Source organism: Caretta caretta, chromosome 10, assembly GCF_965140235.1.
Source record: "Caretta caretta isolate rCarCar2 chromosome 10, rCarCar1.hap1, whole genome shotgun sequence".
Classification (NCBI taxonomy): Eukaryota; Metazoa; Chordata; order Testudines; family Cheloniidae; genus Caretta; species Caretta caretta.
This window is the reverse complement of record NC_134215.1, coordinates 143,357-161,415: the sequence shown is the minus strand read 5'-3', so window position 1 is coordinate 161,415 and position 18,059 is coordinate 143,357. Positions and strand designations below refer to the sequence as shown.

The 18,059-nt window shown below is 43.2% G+C and overlaps 1 protein-coding gene across 2 annotated transcripts in view; it reads left to right on the top strand.

Moving 5' to 3' along the window:
• The window catches only part of UNKL (unk like zinc finger), a 150,218-nt gene that overhangs the window by 8,353 nt on the left and 123,806 nt on the right, over window positions 1–18,059 (top strand). For both annotated transcript variants that reach the window (XM_075133340.1, XM_048867910.2), the window contains exon 3: window positions 9,725–9,901. In XM_075133340.1, coding sequence (XP_074989441.1) covers window positions 9,725–9,901 — 177 coding nt within the window. The remainder of the gene's footprint in view (window positions 1–9,724; window positions 9,902–18,059) is intronic.

The window sequence follows — 18,059 nt, the reverse complement described above, 5'->3', positions numbered from 1 at the left end:
TTTTAATATTTCAACAGTGTCTAATGTAAAATTTTGCATTTAATTTTCTCCTTTTTTAAAATAGAGAAACCAAGTTGATTGTACATCAAAATGAATGTAATAAGGACCTCAGTATTTCAATGCAATATTGAAATGTGCATGTAGCTGTAACTTACACAGTTAAGTCAACACTTTTTTTCAGATTTAGATGCCTAACTTTAGACACGTAAAATCTATATTTAGGCATAGTATGAATTTAGGTGCCTAGTTTTTGGCATCGTCTGTGGAAAATAGTTTTTAATAAAATACTTCTGTTTTTTCAATGTCCATTAGAAGATCTAAAGAGTTTTTTTTTATATCTGTATAATATATATTCAAGCAAACGCACATTTAAATGTGTAATACAAAAATTGACAGATTTTTTTTATGTAGAGCTGCAGCTGTATCCATGTTTATATCAAAAAGAAAAGGAGGACTTGTGGCACCTTAGAGACTAACCAATTTATTTGAGCGTGAGCTACAGCTCACTTCATCGGATGAAGTGAGCTATAGCTCACGAAAGCTCATGCTCAAATAAATTTTGCGAATACAGACTAACACGGCTGTTACTCTGAAACATGTTTATATCAGAAACTTTTCACTTTTTAATAGACTTAGTGGAAAGGCAGATGATAGTTCACGTGACACTAACTAGGTGCCTACTGTTCTTTCTACATCAGATTTCTTCAGGCATATTAAAGATGCAGCCTGATCAAAGTCTAACATGTTTTAAGTTATTAGAGTGCAAAAATAAGCAGCAGAACAATTTAAGAAAATACAAGCACATTTTAATTTGCAACAAACTGCCATGTTATTGACTGGTTGAGAAATTATGTGGAAAAACTTAAGAATAGTAGTGCACGTGAAATGGGAAATTTTGAGTCTTCCCATTTAGTACAGCATTAACATCTCTGTGAACATGTATATAGAGCAATAATATTCCTGACCGCAGAGCTCAATGGAAGCACCATCTCCTTGCTTTACACTTCTGCCTAAAATATGAACTGTTTTGTAACATGTTTAAATTGATATTTGCTTTGAGCAGTTGTAAACTCTTCTTGAAGCAGAAGGCTAGTAATGCTGTAGTTACAGTTGAAGATGAATAGTTTATAAGCTAAAGGAGTACTTGTGGCACCTTAGAGACTAACAAATTTATTTGAGCATAAGCTTTCAAGCTGTAGCTCACAAAAGCTTATGCTTAAATAAATTTGTTAGTCTCTAAGGTGCCAGAAGTACTCCTTTTCTTTTTGCGGATACAGGCTAGCACGGCTGTTACTCTGAAACCAGTTTATAAGCTGTTGTCTTCAAACACTTCTTTTTTTTTAAATTTAAATTGCACTTTAGACTGGAATTTCTTTTGCTTACTTTCAGCTCAGAGGAAAAATTCTTTTTGAAATGTTTGTTATAATATTGTGTGAGTTATTAGAATATGAAATCTTAGAGGTGACACATCCCTTTCTGTAGCAGTTAGTGTGCTAAGCTTTAGTGGTCATGTCTGTGTTTCACAGTATGTGTACTAAACTGTATGGAAAGTGTAATGTCTAAATTGCCTTGTGTATGATCAGAATGCTGAAAACAGTTGCTTTTAAGTTTAAAAAAAAAAACACCTGTCAACTCCAGTAAAATTTATGATTTAGAGTACAGTGCTTTCATTATTACTAAAAGTTAGCATTTAGTATAATTTCATTTTTTTCAGCTTGGTTGATAATATAGAAATGTTGCATATAGAGCAGCTTTGATTAACAAACACTTCTTTTATCAGCTTGTTTTTTCTGAGGAGCATTCACCTTGAACAGTCTCATAATAACCATTAAGAAAAGGAGTACTTGTGGCACCTTAGAAACTAACAAATTTATTTGAGCATAAGCTTTCATGAGCTACAGCTCACTTCATCAGATGCATTCAGTGGAAAATACAGTGGGGAGATTTATATACACAGAGAACATGAAACAATGGATGTTACCATACACACTGTAACGAGAGTGATCACTTAAGATGAGCTATTACCAGCAGGAGAGTTGGGGGAACCTTTTGTAGTGATAATCAAGGTGGGTCATTTCCAGCAGTTGACAAGAACATCTGAGGAACAGTGGGGGGTGGGGGGGAAGGGAGTCTGCATAGCCAGACAATCCTGCTGTCAGGGTGCCAATGCCTGAGATGATGCGGTGTCCAGGATTTCAACGTTTATGGATCTTGGGTAGCAGATAGAATACCCCAGGTCGGGGTTCCAGGGCTCCAGATTGACAGATCCAGAAGAGTACCCAGAAGTCACCTACTACAGGACAGGCCCAACAAAGAAAATAACAGAACGCCACTAGCCATCACCTTCAGCCCCCAACTAAAACCTCTCCAACGTATCATCAAGGATCTACAACCTATCCTGAAGGACGACCCATCACTCTCACAGATCCTGTGAGACAGGCCAGTCCTTGCTTACAGACAGCCCCCCAACCTGAAGCAAATACTCACCAACAATCGCACACCACACCACACAACCACTAACCCAGGAACCTGTCCTTGCAACAAAGCCCGTTGCCAACTGTGCCCACATATCTATTCAGGGGACACCATCATAGGGCCTAATCACATCAGCCACACTATCACAGGCTCGTTCATCTGCACATGTACCAATGTGATAGATGCCATCATGTGCCAGCAATGCCCCTCTGCCATGTACATTGGTCAAACTGGACAGTCTCTACGTAAAAGAATAAATGGATACAAATCAGACGTCAAGAATTATAACATTCAAAAACCAGTGGGAGAACACTTCAATCTCTCTGGTCACTCGATTTCTGATCTCAAAGTGACAATTCTTCAACAAAAAAACTTCAAAACCAGTCTCCAAGGAGAGACTGCTGAATTGGAATTAATTTGCAAACTGGATACAATTAACTTAGTCTTGAATAGAGACTGGGAGTGGATGGGTCATTACACAAGGTAAAACTATTTCCCCATGTTTATTCCTCCCCCACCCCCCACTGTTTCTCAGATGTTCTTGTCAACTGCTGGAAACGGCCGACCTTGATTATCACTACAAAAGGTTCCCCCCCCCCAACTCTCCTGCTGGTAATAGCTCATCTTAAGTGATCACTCTCGTTACAGTGTGTATGGTAACATCCATTGTTTCATGTTCTCTGTGTATATAAATCTCCCCACTGTATTTTCCACTGAATGCATCTGATGAAGTGAGCTGTAACTCACGAAAGCTTACGCTCAAATAAATTTGTGAGTCTCTAAGGTGCCACAAGTACTCCTTTTCTTTTTGCGAATACAGACTAAAACGGCTGCTACTCTGAAACCTGTAATGACCATTGTCATTGGAATGTAAGCAGGGAAACATTTTTCTTAGTGTTATCTAAAATATAGCAAGTAAGAATTAGTGTATCAGATTGCAACCTTATAGTTAGGTGATGGTTTAATATCTGCCATATAAAATAAAATACAGGTCTTGTTTAAAGCTATGTCATATTGGCTTATGTTTAAGCAAAACATTACACTTTTCTAATAAAGTAGAGATTTTTGTCCATAGATCAGGAAACTTGGAATGGAAGATCAGCAGCAATTGTCACTCCTTTGTTTGTGTAATTTGATTTTAATGCTCTTGTTTAGTGTATGTAATATTAAGTGAGGATAAGAGCCTACTTCTTACTGACAGCTGTGAACCTGCTCCTTTTATCTCAAGTGGTAGAAGCATTTGCCTTTGTTGCTGGGTGCCTTGGGTTTGACCCCTGCTGATGACCGTCCATGGTGTCTGTCCGTGGTCATTGCATATGTATTACCATAGTGTTGCTTATTTGTACGACATTGTTATGAGCTGGGTGAAACCTGGTTATGGATTGACTTAAAACCCCATTCAGATTGATAGATGTGAACTCATCCTTCGATTAACATAACTGTAAGCTGCCTGGAAGCTTTTGGCTGAGGGGTGTGTATGTGTGTTTGAGAGGAGAGATGACACGGAAACTTAGAACAGAGACAAAAAAGCCAAGGAGAATAGCACAGTGTGACTCTGGAAAAAGCTAGAGGGAGAGCTTTTGGGTCTGGTGTGGGCAAAAGAGGCTCATAGGCTGTAAGCTAAGAAACTGCTCCTTTTGTTTTTGGTTCCTTCTGCATTCAGAGACCCACGATTTCATATATTCCATGTTAAATAAACAAGATTGCTTCAAAGAAAATACCAGACTGCATCAATTTCTGCTTCCAGCTGGAACATCCCCAAGGCCCAAACTTTGACTAGCTGCTTGGGTCAAAAAGGGGGAACAATATATGTATGGGTTTATTTTTGCAAGGGATAGTCTGCGTTTTCAAGGTGCCACAAGTCCTCCTGTTCTGTTTGTGGGTACAGACTAACACGGCTGCTGCTCTGGAACCCGTTTTTTTTTACTGACACTCTGCTGAAATTGTGCCTAGGGTGCCAGCACAGCAAGCAAGCAAAATTCATGCAGTTTGGCTTCATGCTCTTGCTTCTGTTGGGCTGTGTGGGAAGAGCCCTTGGTGAGACCAGCACAGGAAAAAATCTCTATTGATGGGGGCAGTGGTGTTCTCTGTCTTCCCTATGTACTGCATTCCCAAAAGAGTGGAGCACTGTACCTTTGCTTCTCATATGCAGAACATTTCCCATAAAGTCCAGCAGGATCATTAAAGTGAATCTAAGAAGGATTGTATCCTTTTGCATCGTTTGCTTTTCACGGCTGATCCTGGATTTGGGGGCCTGCAGGAGTGCCGGAACCTGTATAGAAGTGGGGCGGGGGGACTGGTGCAGGATCTGTAGCTCTGCCCCCCTGCCTCTCCTCTTTCCCCTGAGGTTCTGCCCCCTATCCAGGCTGGAAACCGGACCCGGGCCATTAGGGTGACCATATTCCCTCCTTCCCTCCCACGTGGAGCTGGCCTGAGCCCTCCTCCCCTCCCCACCCCCCTGCATCAGGTGCAGAGCTGACCCGAGCCGCTTCCCCTCCCCACACAGAGCTGACCCGAGCCGCCCTCCAACCTTCCACAGAGCTGGCCTGAGCTGCACACCCCCCCCCCCCTCGCGGGGCTGGCCCAAGTCCCATCACTCACCCCCCTTAACCCCTTTTTGGCAAAACTGGGCATGTGTCCATGCCCCCCCAGGTGTGCCGTCCAGGACAGGTGGAGGGACCAGGGCTCTCCACAGTAGCCCGGGCTCCCTGGGCAGCTCTTACTACGGCCCAGCTCCGGCTTTCGGCCTGGCCAGTGGGTAGGATCTTGGGGAGGAACGGAAGGAGCAGGGGACTGGATCCTGTGATGAGGGCGGTGTGGGGCCCATGGGGGCCAAAATTCTTCTTTGTGCCCAGGGCCCCAATAAATCTTAATCCGCCTCTGAGCTAGAGCAGTATTATGATTGGCATTTAAAAATATGTAAAATGAATATCCACTGTCCTTTATTTTCTTAGAGTGCGCACAGGCTTAAGATAGCTTGTGCCATCCCATGACGCTCAGTTAAACTGTTAAGGCAACTATTTTTTGTATGCAAAACCACACAGAATTCCAAACGATGTGCTCGTTTCTATGCTCTTAAGTTCAGTGAGAGCGGGTTTTGGCCCTTGAGGACAAAAAGTAAAACAAAGAGCTGAGTGAAGTTGGAAAATTTGTCCCTTTCACCAGCAGAATTCGGTCCAATAAAAGATATTACCTCACCTCCCTTGTCTCTTTCTCATCACTGATTGACTGATATAATAATTGGACTATTTCTTTTCTCGTAAAATTGTCCTAGTTTTCACCTGAGATGGTTCAAAGCCTTCAGTGCCTAGAAAGTGCAGGCAGCATTAGAGAAAATTAATGTTGTTTTTAAGTACGCCTTGATTTTAAGAATATTATGGTTCATATAAACAAGGAACAAAATTAAAGTAAAATAGTTTTATACACATTTAAAAGTGGATTTAATTTGATTGATGGTGTCTTTGCGGGGGAAATAGCTTGTTGTGGGAGTCTGAACCTCAAATGTTAAGTAATTGAATAAACTGATTGATAACACCATAATGTTGTACACAAAGGATATCAAGTAGGGTTCCCAACTTTCTAATTGCACAAAAATGAACACCCCTGTCCCGCCTCTTCCCCAAGGTCCCGCCCCTGCTCACTCCATCTCCCCTCCTTCTGTCTCTGGCTCTCCCCCACCCTCACTTTCTCATTTTCACCAGGCTGGGGCAGGGGGTTCTGGTATGGGAGGGGGTGTTGGCTCCGGGGTGGGGCCAGAAATGAGAGGTTCATGGTGTGTGTTTGGGGGGCTCCAGCCTGGGGCACGGGGTTTGGGGTGCAGGAGGGGGCTCCAGGCTGAGGGGTTCATAGAATCATAGAATATCAGGGTTGGAAGGGACCTCAGGAGGTCATCTAGTCCAACCCCCTGCTCAAAGCAGGACCAATCCCCATCTAAATAATCCCAGCCAGGGCTTTGTCAAGCCTGACCATAAAAATATCTAAGGAAGGAGATTCCACCACCTCCCTAGGTAACGCATTCCAGTGTTTCACCACCCTCCTAGTGAAAAATTTTTTCCTAATATCCAACCTAAACCTCCCCCACTGCAACTTGAGACCATTACTCCTTGTTCTGTCATCCACTACCACTGAGAACAGTCTAGATCCATCCTCTTTGGAACCCCCTTTCAGGTAGTTGAAAGCAGCTATCAAATCCCCCCTCATTCTTCTCTTCTGCAGACTAAACAATCCCAGTTCCCTCAGCCTCTCCTCATAAGTCATGTATTCCAGTCCCCTAATCATTTTTGTTGCCCTCTGCTGGACTCTTTCCAATTTTTCCACATCCTTCTTGTAGCGTGGGGCCCAAAACTGGACGTAGTACTGCAGATGAGGCCTCACCAATGTCGAATAGAGGGGAACGATTACGTCCCTCGATCTGCTGGCAGTGCCCCTACCTATACATCCCAAAATGCCGTTAGCCTTCTTGGCAACAAGGGCACACTGTTGACTCATATCCAGCTTCCTAGGTCCTTTTCTGCAGAACTGCTGCCGAGCCATTCGGTCCCTAGTCTGTAGCAGTGCATGGGATTCTTCCATCCTAAGTGCAGGACTCTGCTCTTGTCCTTGTTGAACCTCATCAGATTTCTTTTGGCGGTGGCTCTCGGCTGAAGAAGGGGGTTGGGGTGCAAGGGTGAGTTTGGGATATGGGCCCCAGAAGGGAGTTTGGGTGCGGGAGGGGGCTCAGGGCTGGGGCAGGTATGCGGGAGGGGGTGCAGGCTCTGGGGTGGGACTGGGGATATGGGGTTTGGGATTCAGGAGAGGGCTCAGGCCTGGGGCAGAGGGTTGGGGTACGGGAAGGGGTATGGGGTGTGGGAGAGGGATCAGGGCTCGGGCAAGGGTGCGAGAGGGGGTGATGGCTCCGGCTGGAGGTGCGGGGACTGGGGTTGGACTGGGGATGAAGGGTTTGGGGTGCAGGTGGGGGCTCAGGCCTGGGGCATGGGGTTGGGGTGTGGGAGGAGGTGTGGGCTCCGGGTGGCACTTACCTTGGGGAGCTCCCTGGAAGCGGCAACATGTCTCTCCTACTCCTAGGCAGAGGCGTGGCCAGGCGGCTCTGTGCGGTACATGCTCACTGCCTCCGCCATGGCCAGTGGGAGCTGCGGAACTGGCGCTTGGGATGGGGGCAGCATGCGGAGCTCCGCTGGCACTGCCTAGGAGCCAAGGAACATGATGCTGCTTCCGGGGACCCATGCAGAGCCAGGTAGGGAGCCTGCCAGCCCTGCCAACTGGACTTTTAATGGCCGAGTCAGCAGTGCTGACCGGAGCCACCAGGGTCCCTTTTCGACCGGGCGTTCCAGTTGAAAACTGGACGCCTGACAACCCTAATATCAAGTTAGATCTTTCCTGACAGCTAATGACATGCTGGTGATTGATTATCATTGTGAAATATATATGTTAACCCTATATGAGGAAATATGGATACTTAATGATATTGTGCTTTAAAGTCTGTGACCAAAGACAGAAACAGGTTTTCTCTCAGAAAGGAGGGATGGCAGTTATAAAAACTAAGCAAGGTTGGACCAAAAACAATGGAAGCCCCATTTACATATGAATCAGCAAGAGGTATGGGAAGTTCACAGGAAGGGAAGAACAGCATGAGTCCATCCTGAGTCTGGAGACAAAGCAGTGAGTTTTGGAACATATAAGGAGAGAGAAGAAACCATATTGCCATCAATCACTGGACAGACACAAGGGGACAGAGCTCTTGCAAACTGAGACAGATGGTCCTTCAAGCAAGAGGTTGAAGTCTTCGGGAACTGAATATAAGTGAGAAACCTGCTTAGGCAAAGATCTTTCATCTAGGACAGCGGTTCTCGAACTTCATTGCACCACAACCCCCTTCTGAAAACAAAAATTACTGCATGACCCTAGGCAGGGTGGGCTGGAGCCCCGCTGCCCCGGGCTGGAGGAAGGAGAGCAGAATCTGAGCCCTGCTGCCCTGGGCTGAAGCCCTTGGGCTTCAGCTTCAGCCCCAGGCAGTCGGGCTTGTGCTTGAGCCCAGACCCCAGCAAGTCTAACACCGGTCCTAGCAACCCCATTAAAATGTGGTCCTGACCTACTTTGGAGTTCCAACCCACAGTTTGAGAACCGCTGATCTAGGAAGACAAGGGAAACCAGCACCTTGAACTTCTGTGGAAGGTCCCAACTGACAGAAAGTCAGCCATGGCTGGAGAGAAAATGATTGGTGAGAAAAATACCATGAGCAAAATCAGTAGCCTGTTAGGTCAGGTCTTAGCTATTAGAAAGCATATTTTTACTTTTGTTTATTTGTAACCCATTCTACCTTCAATTTCTTCTATTTGGTATCACTTAACCTATGTTCTTTTGTTAATAAACTTGTTTTACTTTTGATCTAAAACAGGGTTTCTCAACCTGGAGGTCATGACCCCCGGGGGGGGTCACAGGATGGGTTGGGGGAGGGGTTAGGCAAGTGCAGGGCTGGCATTAGGTGGTGGCAATCAGGGCAGTTACCTGGGACACTGCAAAATTAAGTTGCATGCTTCAGCCATGGCGGTGGGTCTGAAGTGTGTAACTTAGCTTGTCGGGTCCCCTGTTGTGTGGGGCCCTGGGCAGTTGCCCTGTTTGCCCTAATGCCAGCCCTTTTAGTAGGTGGGCCACAGTTTTTTAAGTCCAAAAGGAGCTGCAAGCACAAAAAGGTTGAGAAACACTGATCTAAACCAACTCAGTGCTGTATTTGAATTGAAGTAATTAACTCTAATTAAAGTAATAAGCTGTACTTTTGTCTCTTTAAGGGAGCAACAAATCTTCTTATTTCTCTGAGTGTTCCAGGAAAAGGATGGACACTTCAGGGCAGAAGGTTTTGGGGAAGTTCAGGACTGAGTGTGTGTTGGGTGTCACTCTGCAAGTAGTAACTAAGGCTGGTGGAGACCAGTGTGGAGCTGTTCCATTGTAGGCACGCTACTGGGATCAGAGCACTGAACCAGGCCTGCACAGCACACACATGCTCAGGGAGCTACATGCTTGTCTACTGGCTGCTGGTGTCTGGGCTGTGAGCCATCGCAGCAGAGCATTTAAGGCACCAGAGTTACAGGGCAGGGGGTGAGACAACTTCTCTCTGGTCTGAATTGTATTGCCAAAACGTTACAAGTAAGTTATAAGAAGGAAAGGGACAGCAAAATGTTTGGTTAGGAGTTTAAACACAATCCTCCAGGCACTGCGCAGTGGTGCTCCATAATTGTTTCCTTCTATTATGTAGTTGTCCTTATCTGCATCGAACAACAGGGGATACAGAAAGAAAATATCATCTCAGATATTACAAGACTGGAACATGTATTCATGAAACAGATGCTCGGGGCCACTGTGTGAAGAATGGACTCCACTGTGCCTTTGCTCATGGGCCTCATGACCTTAGACCACCAGTATATGATATAAGGTATCCTTTTATTTTTAACTTTCAGTCCTCATTATTAGGAGACCATTGTCCTATAACATTCCAGTCTGTAGACATTAAACTTTTCTGTCTCCAAATACAATTAACTTTACAATCAAATGTATAATTAACTTTCTGACATTATTACTGTAAATGTAAAAACCTATATTAAATCAATATTAAGATTGCAAATGTAAAATAATGGGAAATTAAAATATTAACATTTTTAGAGCAACAGTAACGTATCCATGTATGAAGGACCCTGCATGTAATGCACTTAAGAGTGCACAAGGCTGGGTATTTTACCTTTTTGCCTTGATGCTGTGTAGATCTGCTTGTGCTGCTAAATTCATAAAAATGATCATTTTGATGCTATCTTTCAGCTCCTCATTTTGTGTTTGTGATATTTTGCCTCCTTTGTACATGGTTTCTTTGGGATTTTTGATTTTTTTGTTGTCCCTTTTCCCCTCCCCCAATACGTGAGATGTCAGTGGTCTCTGTTGCTGCCTTTTAAAGGTGAGATTAGGTGGCAGCCAAAGGGTGATGCTTTGTGATTCAGGATAACAAGGAGGATGAGCATTATTTGTGACTGTGAACCAGCTTTTGAAATACTAGGGGACAAGAGGAAGGGGATAATGCACAGGCTTAGGATAAACAGTGGGATCCTTATAGGAAGTGATGATTGCCAGCCAGGCCTTCTGAGCTTTGTAGGGATGGAGCTCTGCTCCTGCAGGATTTAAGAGCCTTTAATGGCAACTGCTACCTTCTGCAATCCATCCCTTTTGTTATTCCTTGTTCCCTGCCTACAGCTTCAGGCTCACTGCTCTGTTGCTAAATTGTTCCCAGAATTACTTCTGCAACATGAAAGTTTATTGAATAATTTCATAGTCATTTAACATGAGCTTTAATTCCCACCTTACCACAGAATTCCTTGCATCTCTGCATGATCACATACTGTTTCAATTATCTATCACATACTATTTTTTCCATAGGATTCCTGCCTTGTGCAGTGTGCACTCTGAGTGAGACAGCAATTCAGTATTTTTTTTTACCCTCCTTATTCACCATGTGGTACTATGCCTTATTTTCTGCATACCAAACCTCATCACGAGTACAGTATATTCCATTTCCTTGTGATGTTTTATATTGTGATCATCTTTGTGGTACCTGAGTGTCTCACAGACATTAAAGAATTTACTTACAAAACCTCCTGAAGTGTGTGTAGAGAAGCATTATTATTCTAGTTTTATGGATGGAGAACTGAAGCACAGAGATATTTAAGCTAAAATTCACAAAAGTGATTGCTAAATGCTTCATTCATTGGATTTCCAACTTGAGATGCTCTATGGTTTGATACTGAGCACCAGCATCTTCTACCAGCTTCAGCTGGAGTTACGAATGTTCAGCACTTCTTAAACTCAGGCTTTAGGTATCTCAAATTATGCATCTAGAAAATGGAGAACATACAACTAGTTGGCCACCTTTTGGTTTAAGTGACTCCCAACATCATATAGGAAATATGTGGCTAAATTGGTTCACTGTATTAACTACAAGAGCCTTCTTTGTTTTCCTGTAGGCCCCTGCTTTGTTCCTGTCACATCTTCTTCTCTTGTCTTCTGCAAATGAAGTAGAATTCTTATAGATAATAGTCTCCTTAACCGTAGTGCTGTCTCATTCATAGTCCATCCTGTGCGCTGAATGAGGCAGGAGTCCTGTTGAAAACATAGTATGTGATATGTAATTAAATAAGGACGGTCACAATTCATTTGCACAAGGAGGCCAAATAATGCAACCTCCCCTGCAAAGAACATAACCTTATATATGCTTGTATTGCGGAGGAGATGAGTGGTGGCAGGGGTGAATTGTGGAGGTCAAGAAATGGGAGGAGATAGGATTACTAGGTTGAATTAGGTTTACTAGATAGCAACTGTGAAAAAACTGGATGGGGGGTAATAGGCTCCTATATAAGAAAATGTCCCAAAAAACGGGACTGTCCCTTTAAAAACGGGACATCTGGTCACCCTACGTTGAATGGAAAGTGTAGAGGATGAAAGCAAGGAAGCAGTCTGCCTTTGTGACAGAGGAAGAGGTGTGTGAGCAGGTAATGGAGGAAGGGAGAGGTAAGGGAGAGAGGGTTAGAGGTCACATCAAGTTCTTGGGATTTTTTTCACTGAAGAAGTTGGCAAGATCCTGGCAGGAGGGGAGAGAATTTTTAGAGGAAGAGAAAAATCGTAAATAGGCAGCTGGTATTGTGAGCGTGGAAATAATTGAGAGTGGAGGAATAATGTTGCTGCTTATTCAGAAAGAAGGGAAAGGTAAATAAAAATGAATTTGTAGTGGAGGAAGTAAGCATAGGCATGGGACTTCAACAATAGACTCTTATGAGTGTAGAAACAGGAGCAGAGAAAGTGTGTGTGTGTGTATGTATAAGGGGGGGAACCAGAGATAGGGGTTGGCAGGGTGAACCTTGCAGTGTGAGAGAGGGGAAAAGGAGTCAAAGGTGGTGGCGAACGCAGGTTGGAGGGAGTTAATGATCATATCAGTGGAGGAGAAGGAAAAAGAGGATAGGGAGGAGTGGGCTGAGAACAAAATTCCTTAATATTGATGGATTGGAAGTTGTATAATCTATATGGAAAGGGAGAGGAGAAAAGAATTGGGTGGAGTGTTGTTCGAAAAAAGGAAGGTGTGTGTGTGAATGGGGATGAGTTGGAAGTGGGAGGAATGGGAGAGAAAAAACCTGCCACTCCAGAATGTTCCTTTGGTCCAATTCAGGATGGGGAGTGTGAGAGAGGGAAAGACCGCTGTAAGAGGAGAGCACTATAGAGGCGGTGTCACAGAACAAGATTCAGGTCTCAGGGAGAGCCAGGATCAGGAAATGATGGCATCGTGGGAGCTGCTATCTCTGGAGATGCAATGGGCACTTTGGAGGGTGGAGGGAAATGGGGATAATGTGAGGTTTTGAAGAGGAAAAACTTGGGATGAGGTGATGACGGGGAAGGGTGTAGGGGTAGGAGAGTGGGGATGTGGTTAGGAGCTGGGTTGGGGGTGGAGTAGCTGGAGGCAATGAGGGGAAGTCAGGAGAATGTGTGGAATATGGATTTGTGGGGTTGTATAAGGAGTTGGGAGATGAATGTACTTTGAAAGACTCAGTGGCCAAATTGTTCTTCTGCTGTGGTGAAATTTTCTGCCTCTTCCTCAGTGGGGATAGTGGTAGTGTGGAAGTGCCTAGAGGCAGCCATCAGGGCCTGTCAAGGTTCCTTCCCTGCTCTGAACGCTAGGGTACAGATGTGGGGACCTGCATGAAAACCTCCTAAGCTTTCTTTTACCAGCTTAGCTTAAAACTTCCCCAAGGTACAAACTATTTTACCCTTTGCCCTTGGACTTTCGCTGCCACCACCAAACATCTAACACCGGTATTATTATTATTAGGAAAGAGTTCGTTTGGAAACATCTTTCCCCTCAAAATCCTCCCAAATCTTACCCCCTTTTTTCTGGGGAAGGTTTGATAAAAATCCTCACTAATTTGCATAGGTGACCACAGACCCAAACCCTTGGATCTTAAGAAGAATGAAAAAAGCATTCAGTTTCTTAAAAGAAGAATTTTAATAGAAGAAAAAGTAAAAAAGAATCACCTCTGTAAAATGAGGATGGTAAATACCTTACAGTGTAATTAAATTCAAAACATAGAGAATCCCTCTAGGCAAAACCTTAAGTTACAAAAAGACACAAAACCAGGAATATCCATTCCATTCAGCATATCTTATTTTCTCAGCCATTTAAAGAAATCATAATCTAATGCATATCTAGCTAGATTACTTACTAAGTACTAAGACTCCATTCGTGTTCTGTCCCCGGCAAAAGCATCACACAGACAGACCCGGACCCTTTGTTTCTCCCCCCTTCCAGCTTTGAAAGTATCTTGTCTCCTCATTGGTCATTGTGGTCAGATGCCAGCAAGGTTATCCTAGGTTCTTAACCCTTTACAGGTGAAAGGGTGTTTCCTCTGGCCAGGAGGGATTTTAAAGGGGTTTCCCTTTATATTTATGACACGCCCCCCAAATCACAGATAGTGTGAAACGCTGGCTGGGATTTCTTCCTGGAGCTCTAGGAAAAAACAGAGTTAATAAGACACATGCACCTCTAAATATACTACCAAGTATATAAAGACTAACAGTATTTTCCACATCTCAAGGACGATTTTAACTAGTTGATTCTGGGAAACTTTCACGGGAGAGTGCATCAGCCACTTTGTTAGAAGCTCCTGAGATGTGTTGGATGTCGAAATCAAAATCTTGGAGACCTAAACTCCACCGAATTAAGTTTTTTGTTATTTCCCATGGCGGTATGAAGCCACTGTAGTGCAGCATGATCGGTTTGCAGGTGAAAACGCCGTCCCCAAACATATGGGTGTAGCTTTTCCAGAGCGTAGATTAAATTGGGGCCACTAAGAAAGCATGGATAGCTGACACTTGTGCTCCGGTGTCCCTGCACGTGGTGACCTTCTTCCTGCCCACACTCACAGTTTCCCTCCGCTCCAAGGGTATCTGAGAGGTATCTGGGCCTGAGGATCTCCGGTTTGATTCTGGTGCAATGAACTGTAATCTGTTGGGGTTCTTGGGGCAGTTGGCCTTTACATGCCCCATCTCGTTGCATTTAAAAATTCGTCCAGCTGACGGGTCACTGGGGCAAGGTGGGTTGCTGGAGAACGGTGTGGCGGGACGATAAGGTGTCTGGAGGGTTCCTTGGGTGGTAGTTGGGGCCTTGAGCAGCCCCCAGTAGTAGGGGGTGGTCTGAGGTTGTCCCTTCTGGTATCCGCTCCAAATGTGACCAGTTTTTTTCTTTTCTGCCACCTTCACCCATTTGGCTCCAATCTCCCCCGCCTCGATTACAGTTTTGGGCTTCCCATCTAGGATGTATCTTTCTATTTTCTCAGGAACACCCTCTAAGAACTGCTCCATTTGCATTAAGAAGGGCAAATCTTCTGGAGATTTAACACTTGGTCCTGATATCCAGGCATCCCAATGTTTCACAATGTGGTAGGCATGTCGAGCAAATGACACGTCTGGTTTCCACCTTAGGGCTCTGAATCGCCGACAGGAATGCTCGGGTGTTAGCCCCATTCTGACTCTCGCCTTGGTTTTAAACAGTTCATACTGGTTCATGTGTTCCTTAGGCATTTGAGCCGCCACCTCAGCTAAGGGTCCACTGAGCTGCAGCCTCAGCTCTACCATGTATTGGTCTGTAGAGATGCTGTACCCAAGGCGGACCCTTTCGAAGTTTTCTAAGAAGGCCTCAGTATCATCGCCTGCCTTGTAGGTGGGGAACTTTCTGGGATGGGAAGTGATACCTGGAGAAGGATTGCTAGGGTTTGTTGGTATATTCTGCTGAGCCTTTGCCTTCTCCATCTCCAGTGCATGCTTCCTCTCTTTTTCCTTGTCCTCCATCTCTATCCGTCTGAGTTCTACCTGTCTTTTGTGTTTTTTTTTTGTTTTTCCTCAGCCTCAGATCTGGCTAATTCCAGCTTTTGTTGAACTGTGGAGTTTGTCATCCTAACCTCTCTGTTTTTAACTAGCTTTACAGCCAAGAGTTAGAAAGAAAACAAAAAAAACTTGGCTTGTAAAATTTTGCTGTGCTGTAATATGATACCTATATTCTCTGATAGTGATTGTCAGCCTACAGAGAAATCCTAAAAAAAACCCTAAGACCTTTGTCTCCAGGCAAATAGGCAGAAAACCCCTCTAGTTGCTCTTAGGTAAAAAAAAAATACTTCAGGTCTGTGAAGACTTGTGAATTTCCCTGCAGGATGTTAACTACCCTGCCTTTAAGTAGAGAAAACTCCAGCTCACAAAAGACAATTCCCTTTTGTCTCTGCTCTGGCCCCAAAGCAGAGAAAAAAAAACTCTAACTGCTTTCAGTTTAACCTGCTTTCCAGCAGCCCAAAAAAAAAAAGAAAATATTTCCTTTTCACATCTGTGTTTCTGGCTCAAAAAATCTCAAAATGATTTCAAGTTGATCCCACCGCTCTGCCACTATGTCAAGGTTCCTTCCCCACTCTTTCACTTTACAGGTGAAAGGGTTTTTCCTCTGGCCTGAAGGGATTTTAAAAGTCCCTTTATGTTTATGACAGGGCCCCATTTTGCTAGGCTGTAACGTGTAATATGAAAGAGAGTCCCTGCCCTGAAGAGTTGACAATCTTAGCATATGAGAAGTGACAACAGGTGGATACAATGACAAATGGGGTAGGGAGAGACAAGGTAGTGTTGAAGTGATCATATTTAGAACAATAAGCAGTTGCCTAGCATGCTAGCTGTCCAGCTGTTGTTGGGTGTTTTGTAGACATCACTTCTGAAAAGATTTTCAGGAGGATAATGTGGTGGCTTTATGGATTTTTATGTGGCACTTTTCCCATACATAAGATGTGGAATGGGAGAAAGCACCAAAGATGCTTGAGGGCAAATTGTACTAATGGGTGTAAAAGATGGCATAATTGATAAAATGGAGGGATGTGTGGCAGAGTGGATAAAAATTTGATTTTTTTTTTGGTAAATTAAAAAAAAATCAGATTTTCTATTTTAAATAAAATACAGACTTATGTAAAAAACCTATTTAAAATTAAGTTTGAAATTAGCAATTTATGTTAAGGCCTAACTTTATTATAATCCATTAAGATCAAGTAAATAGAAAAAATATTAAGCAGTACAGTAACTCCTCACTTAACGTTGTAGTTATGTTCCTGAAAAATGCTACTTTAAGTGAAATGATGTTAAGCGAATCGAATTTCCCCATAAGAATTTGTGTAAATAGGGGGGTTAGGTTTCAGGGAAGGCAGAGGGTCGGATATTTCCCAGGGACTGCCTTACTGCTAAATGAACTAGCACTTGGCTGAGCTCTCAAGGGTTAACATGTTGTTAATGTAGCCTCACACTAGCTTCAACGGGCTGCTCTTTCTGCAAGCAGTGGACAAAGGAGGCGGCAAACAACATTATAAGGGAGAATTGTGCAACTTTAAATGAGCATATTCTCTAATTGATCAGCAACGAAACAACATAAACCAGGACAACTTTAAGTGAGGAGTTACTGTACATGTTTGCTGCCAAGTTTTAAAGCAAGTCAAAACGCTGAACTGGTGAAAGTCACTGGCTAAGTACATGGAACCAGTGTTTGTTGAAGTGCTAAATCAGCTTTCAACAGCAGTTACCTCTTCTGCAGGTGCAGTGAGAATGTTTTCTGCATTTCAGTTTATTCAGCTAGTTCATTCAAAGTTAAGAAACCAATTGGGAGTTGAAAAAGCAGGAAAGCTTGTTTTTTTCTTCTAATCTCTGAATAAAAACTAGGTGTAAGAGGATGAGATCTATTGGTTCTAAAATCTTGAAGGACATAGTAACCAGAAACAATGAGCTCCATTTACAGCTATATATAATTCTCTTTGTTTAATAAATCAATTCGTTTTAAATACAAAACATGCTTTAATACATTTTTGATAATATTTTCCTCTTATATATCCAGCACATGTAGGATAGTTTAATTTAATTTTTTTTAATTGCTGTGATTTTTCATTTTGAATTGAATTTGAATTTCCTTCCAAATAGAGCTTGACACAAATCACAAGTGCAAAATTTAATCATTTAGTAAATAAGAAATGCATCATTCTCCATTTTCTAACATAATGAAAAATACAAAAATTAAGAATCTGGAAAAACATAAATTAAGAACATACGAACAGCCACACTGGGTCAGACCAAAGATCCATCTAGCCCAGTATCCTGTCTTCCGACAGTGGACAATGCCAGGTTCCCCAGAGGGAATGAACAGAACAGGTAATCATCAAGTGATTAAACAATATAATTGCTTAAATGACTATAGATATAGTATATGCTCCTGGTTAGCAAAAAGAAGTATCAAATTTGGTGTAAAGGCTATATTTAGTTGCAAATCAACATGTTTGAAATGTCCCCAACCAGTGAGAATCAGCCTTTCTTTTAGAAAATAACTAAAAAGTACCAAAGGAATTTAAACTGATCCGTCCTAGTGAGTGGATGGTAATATATTCGAGTTGATAGGTAGGGCATATCTAAGCTGTAAAGAGCCTTTAAAAATAAAGACAAGAAGCTTGTTTTTGGGATGGAGGACAGGGAGCTAGTGGATGGGGGCCTGCATTGTG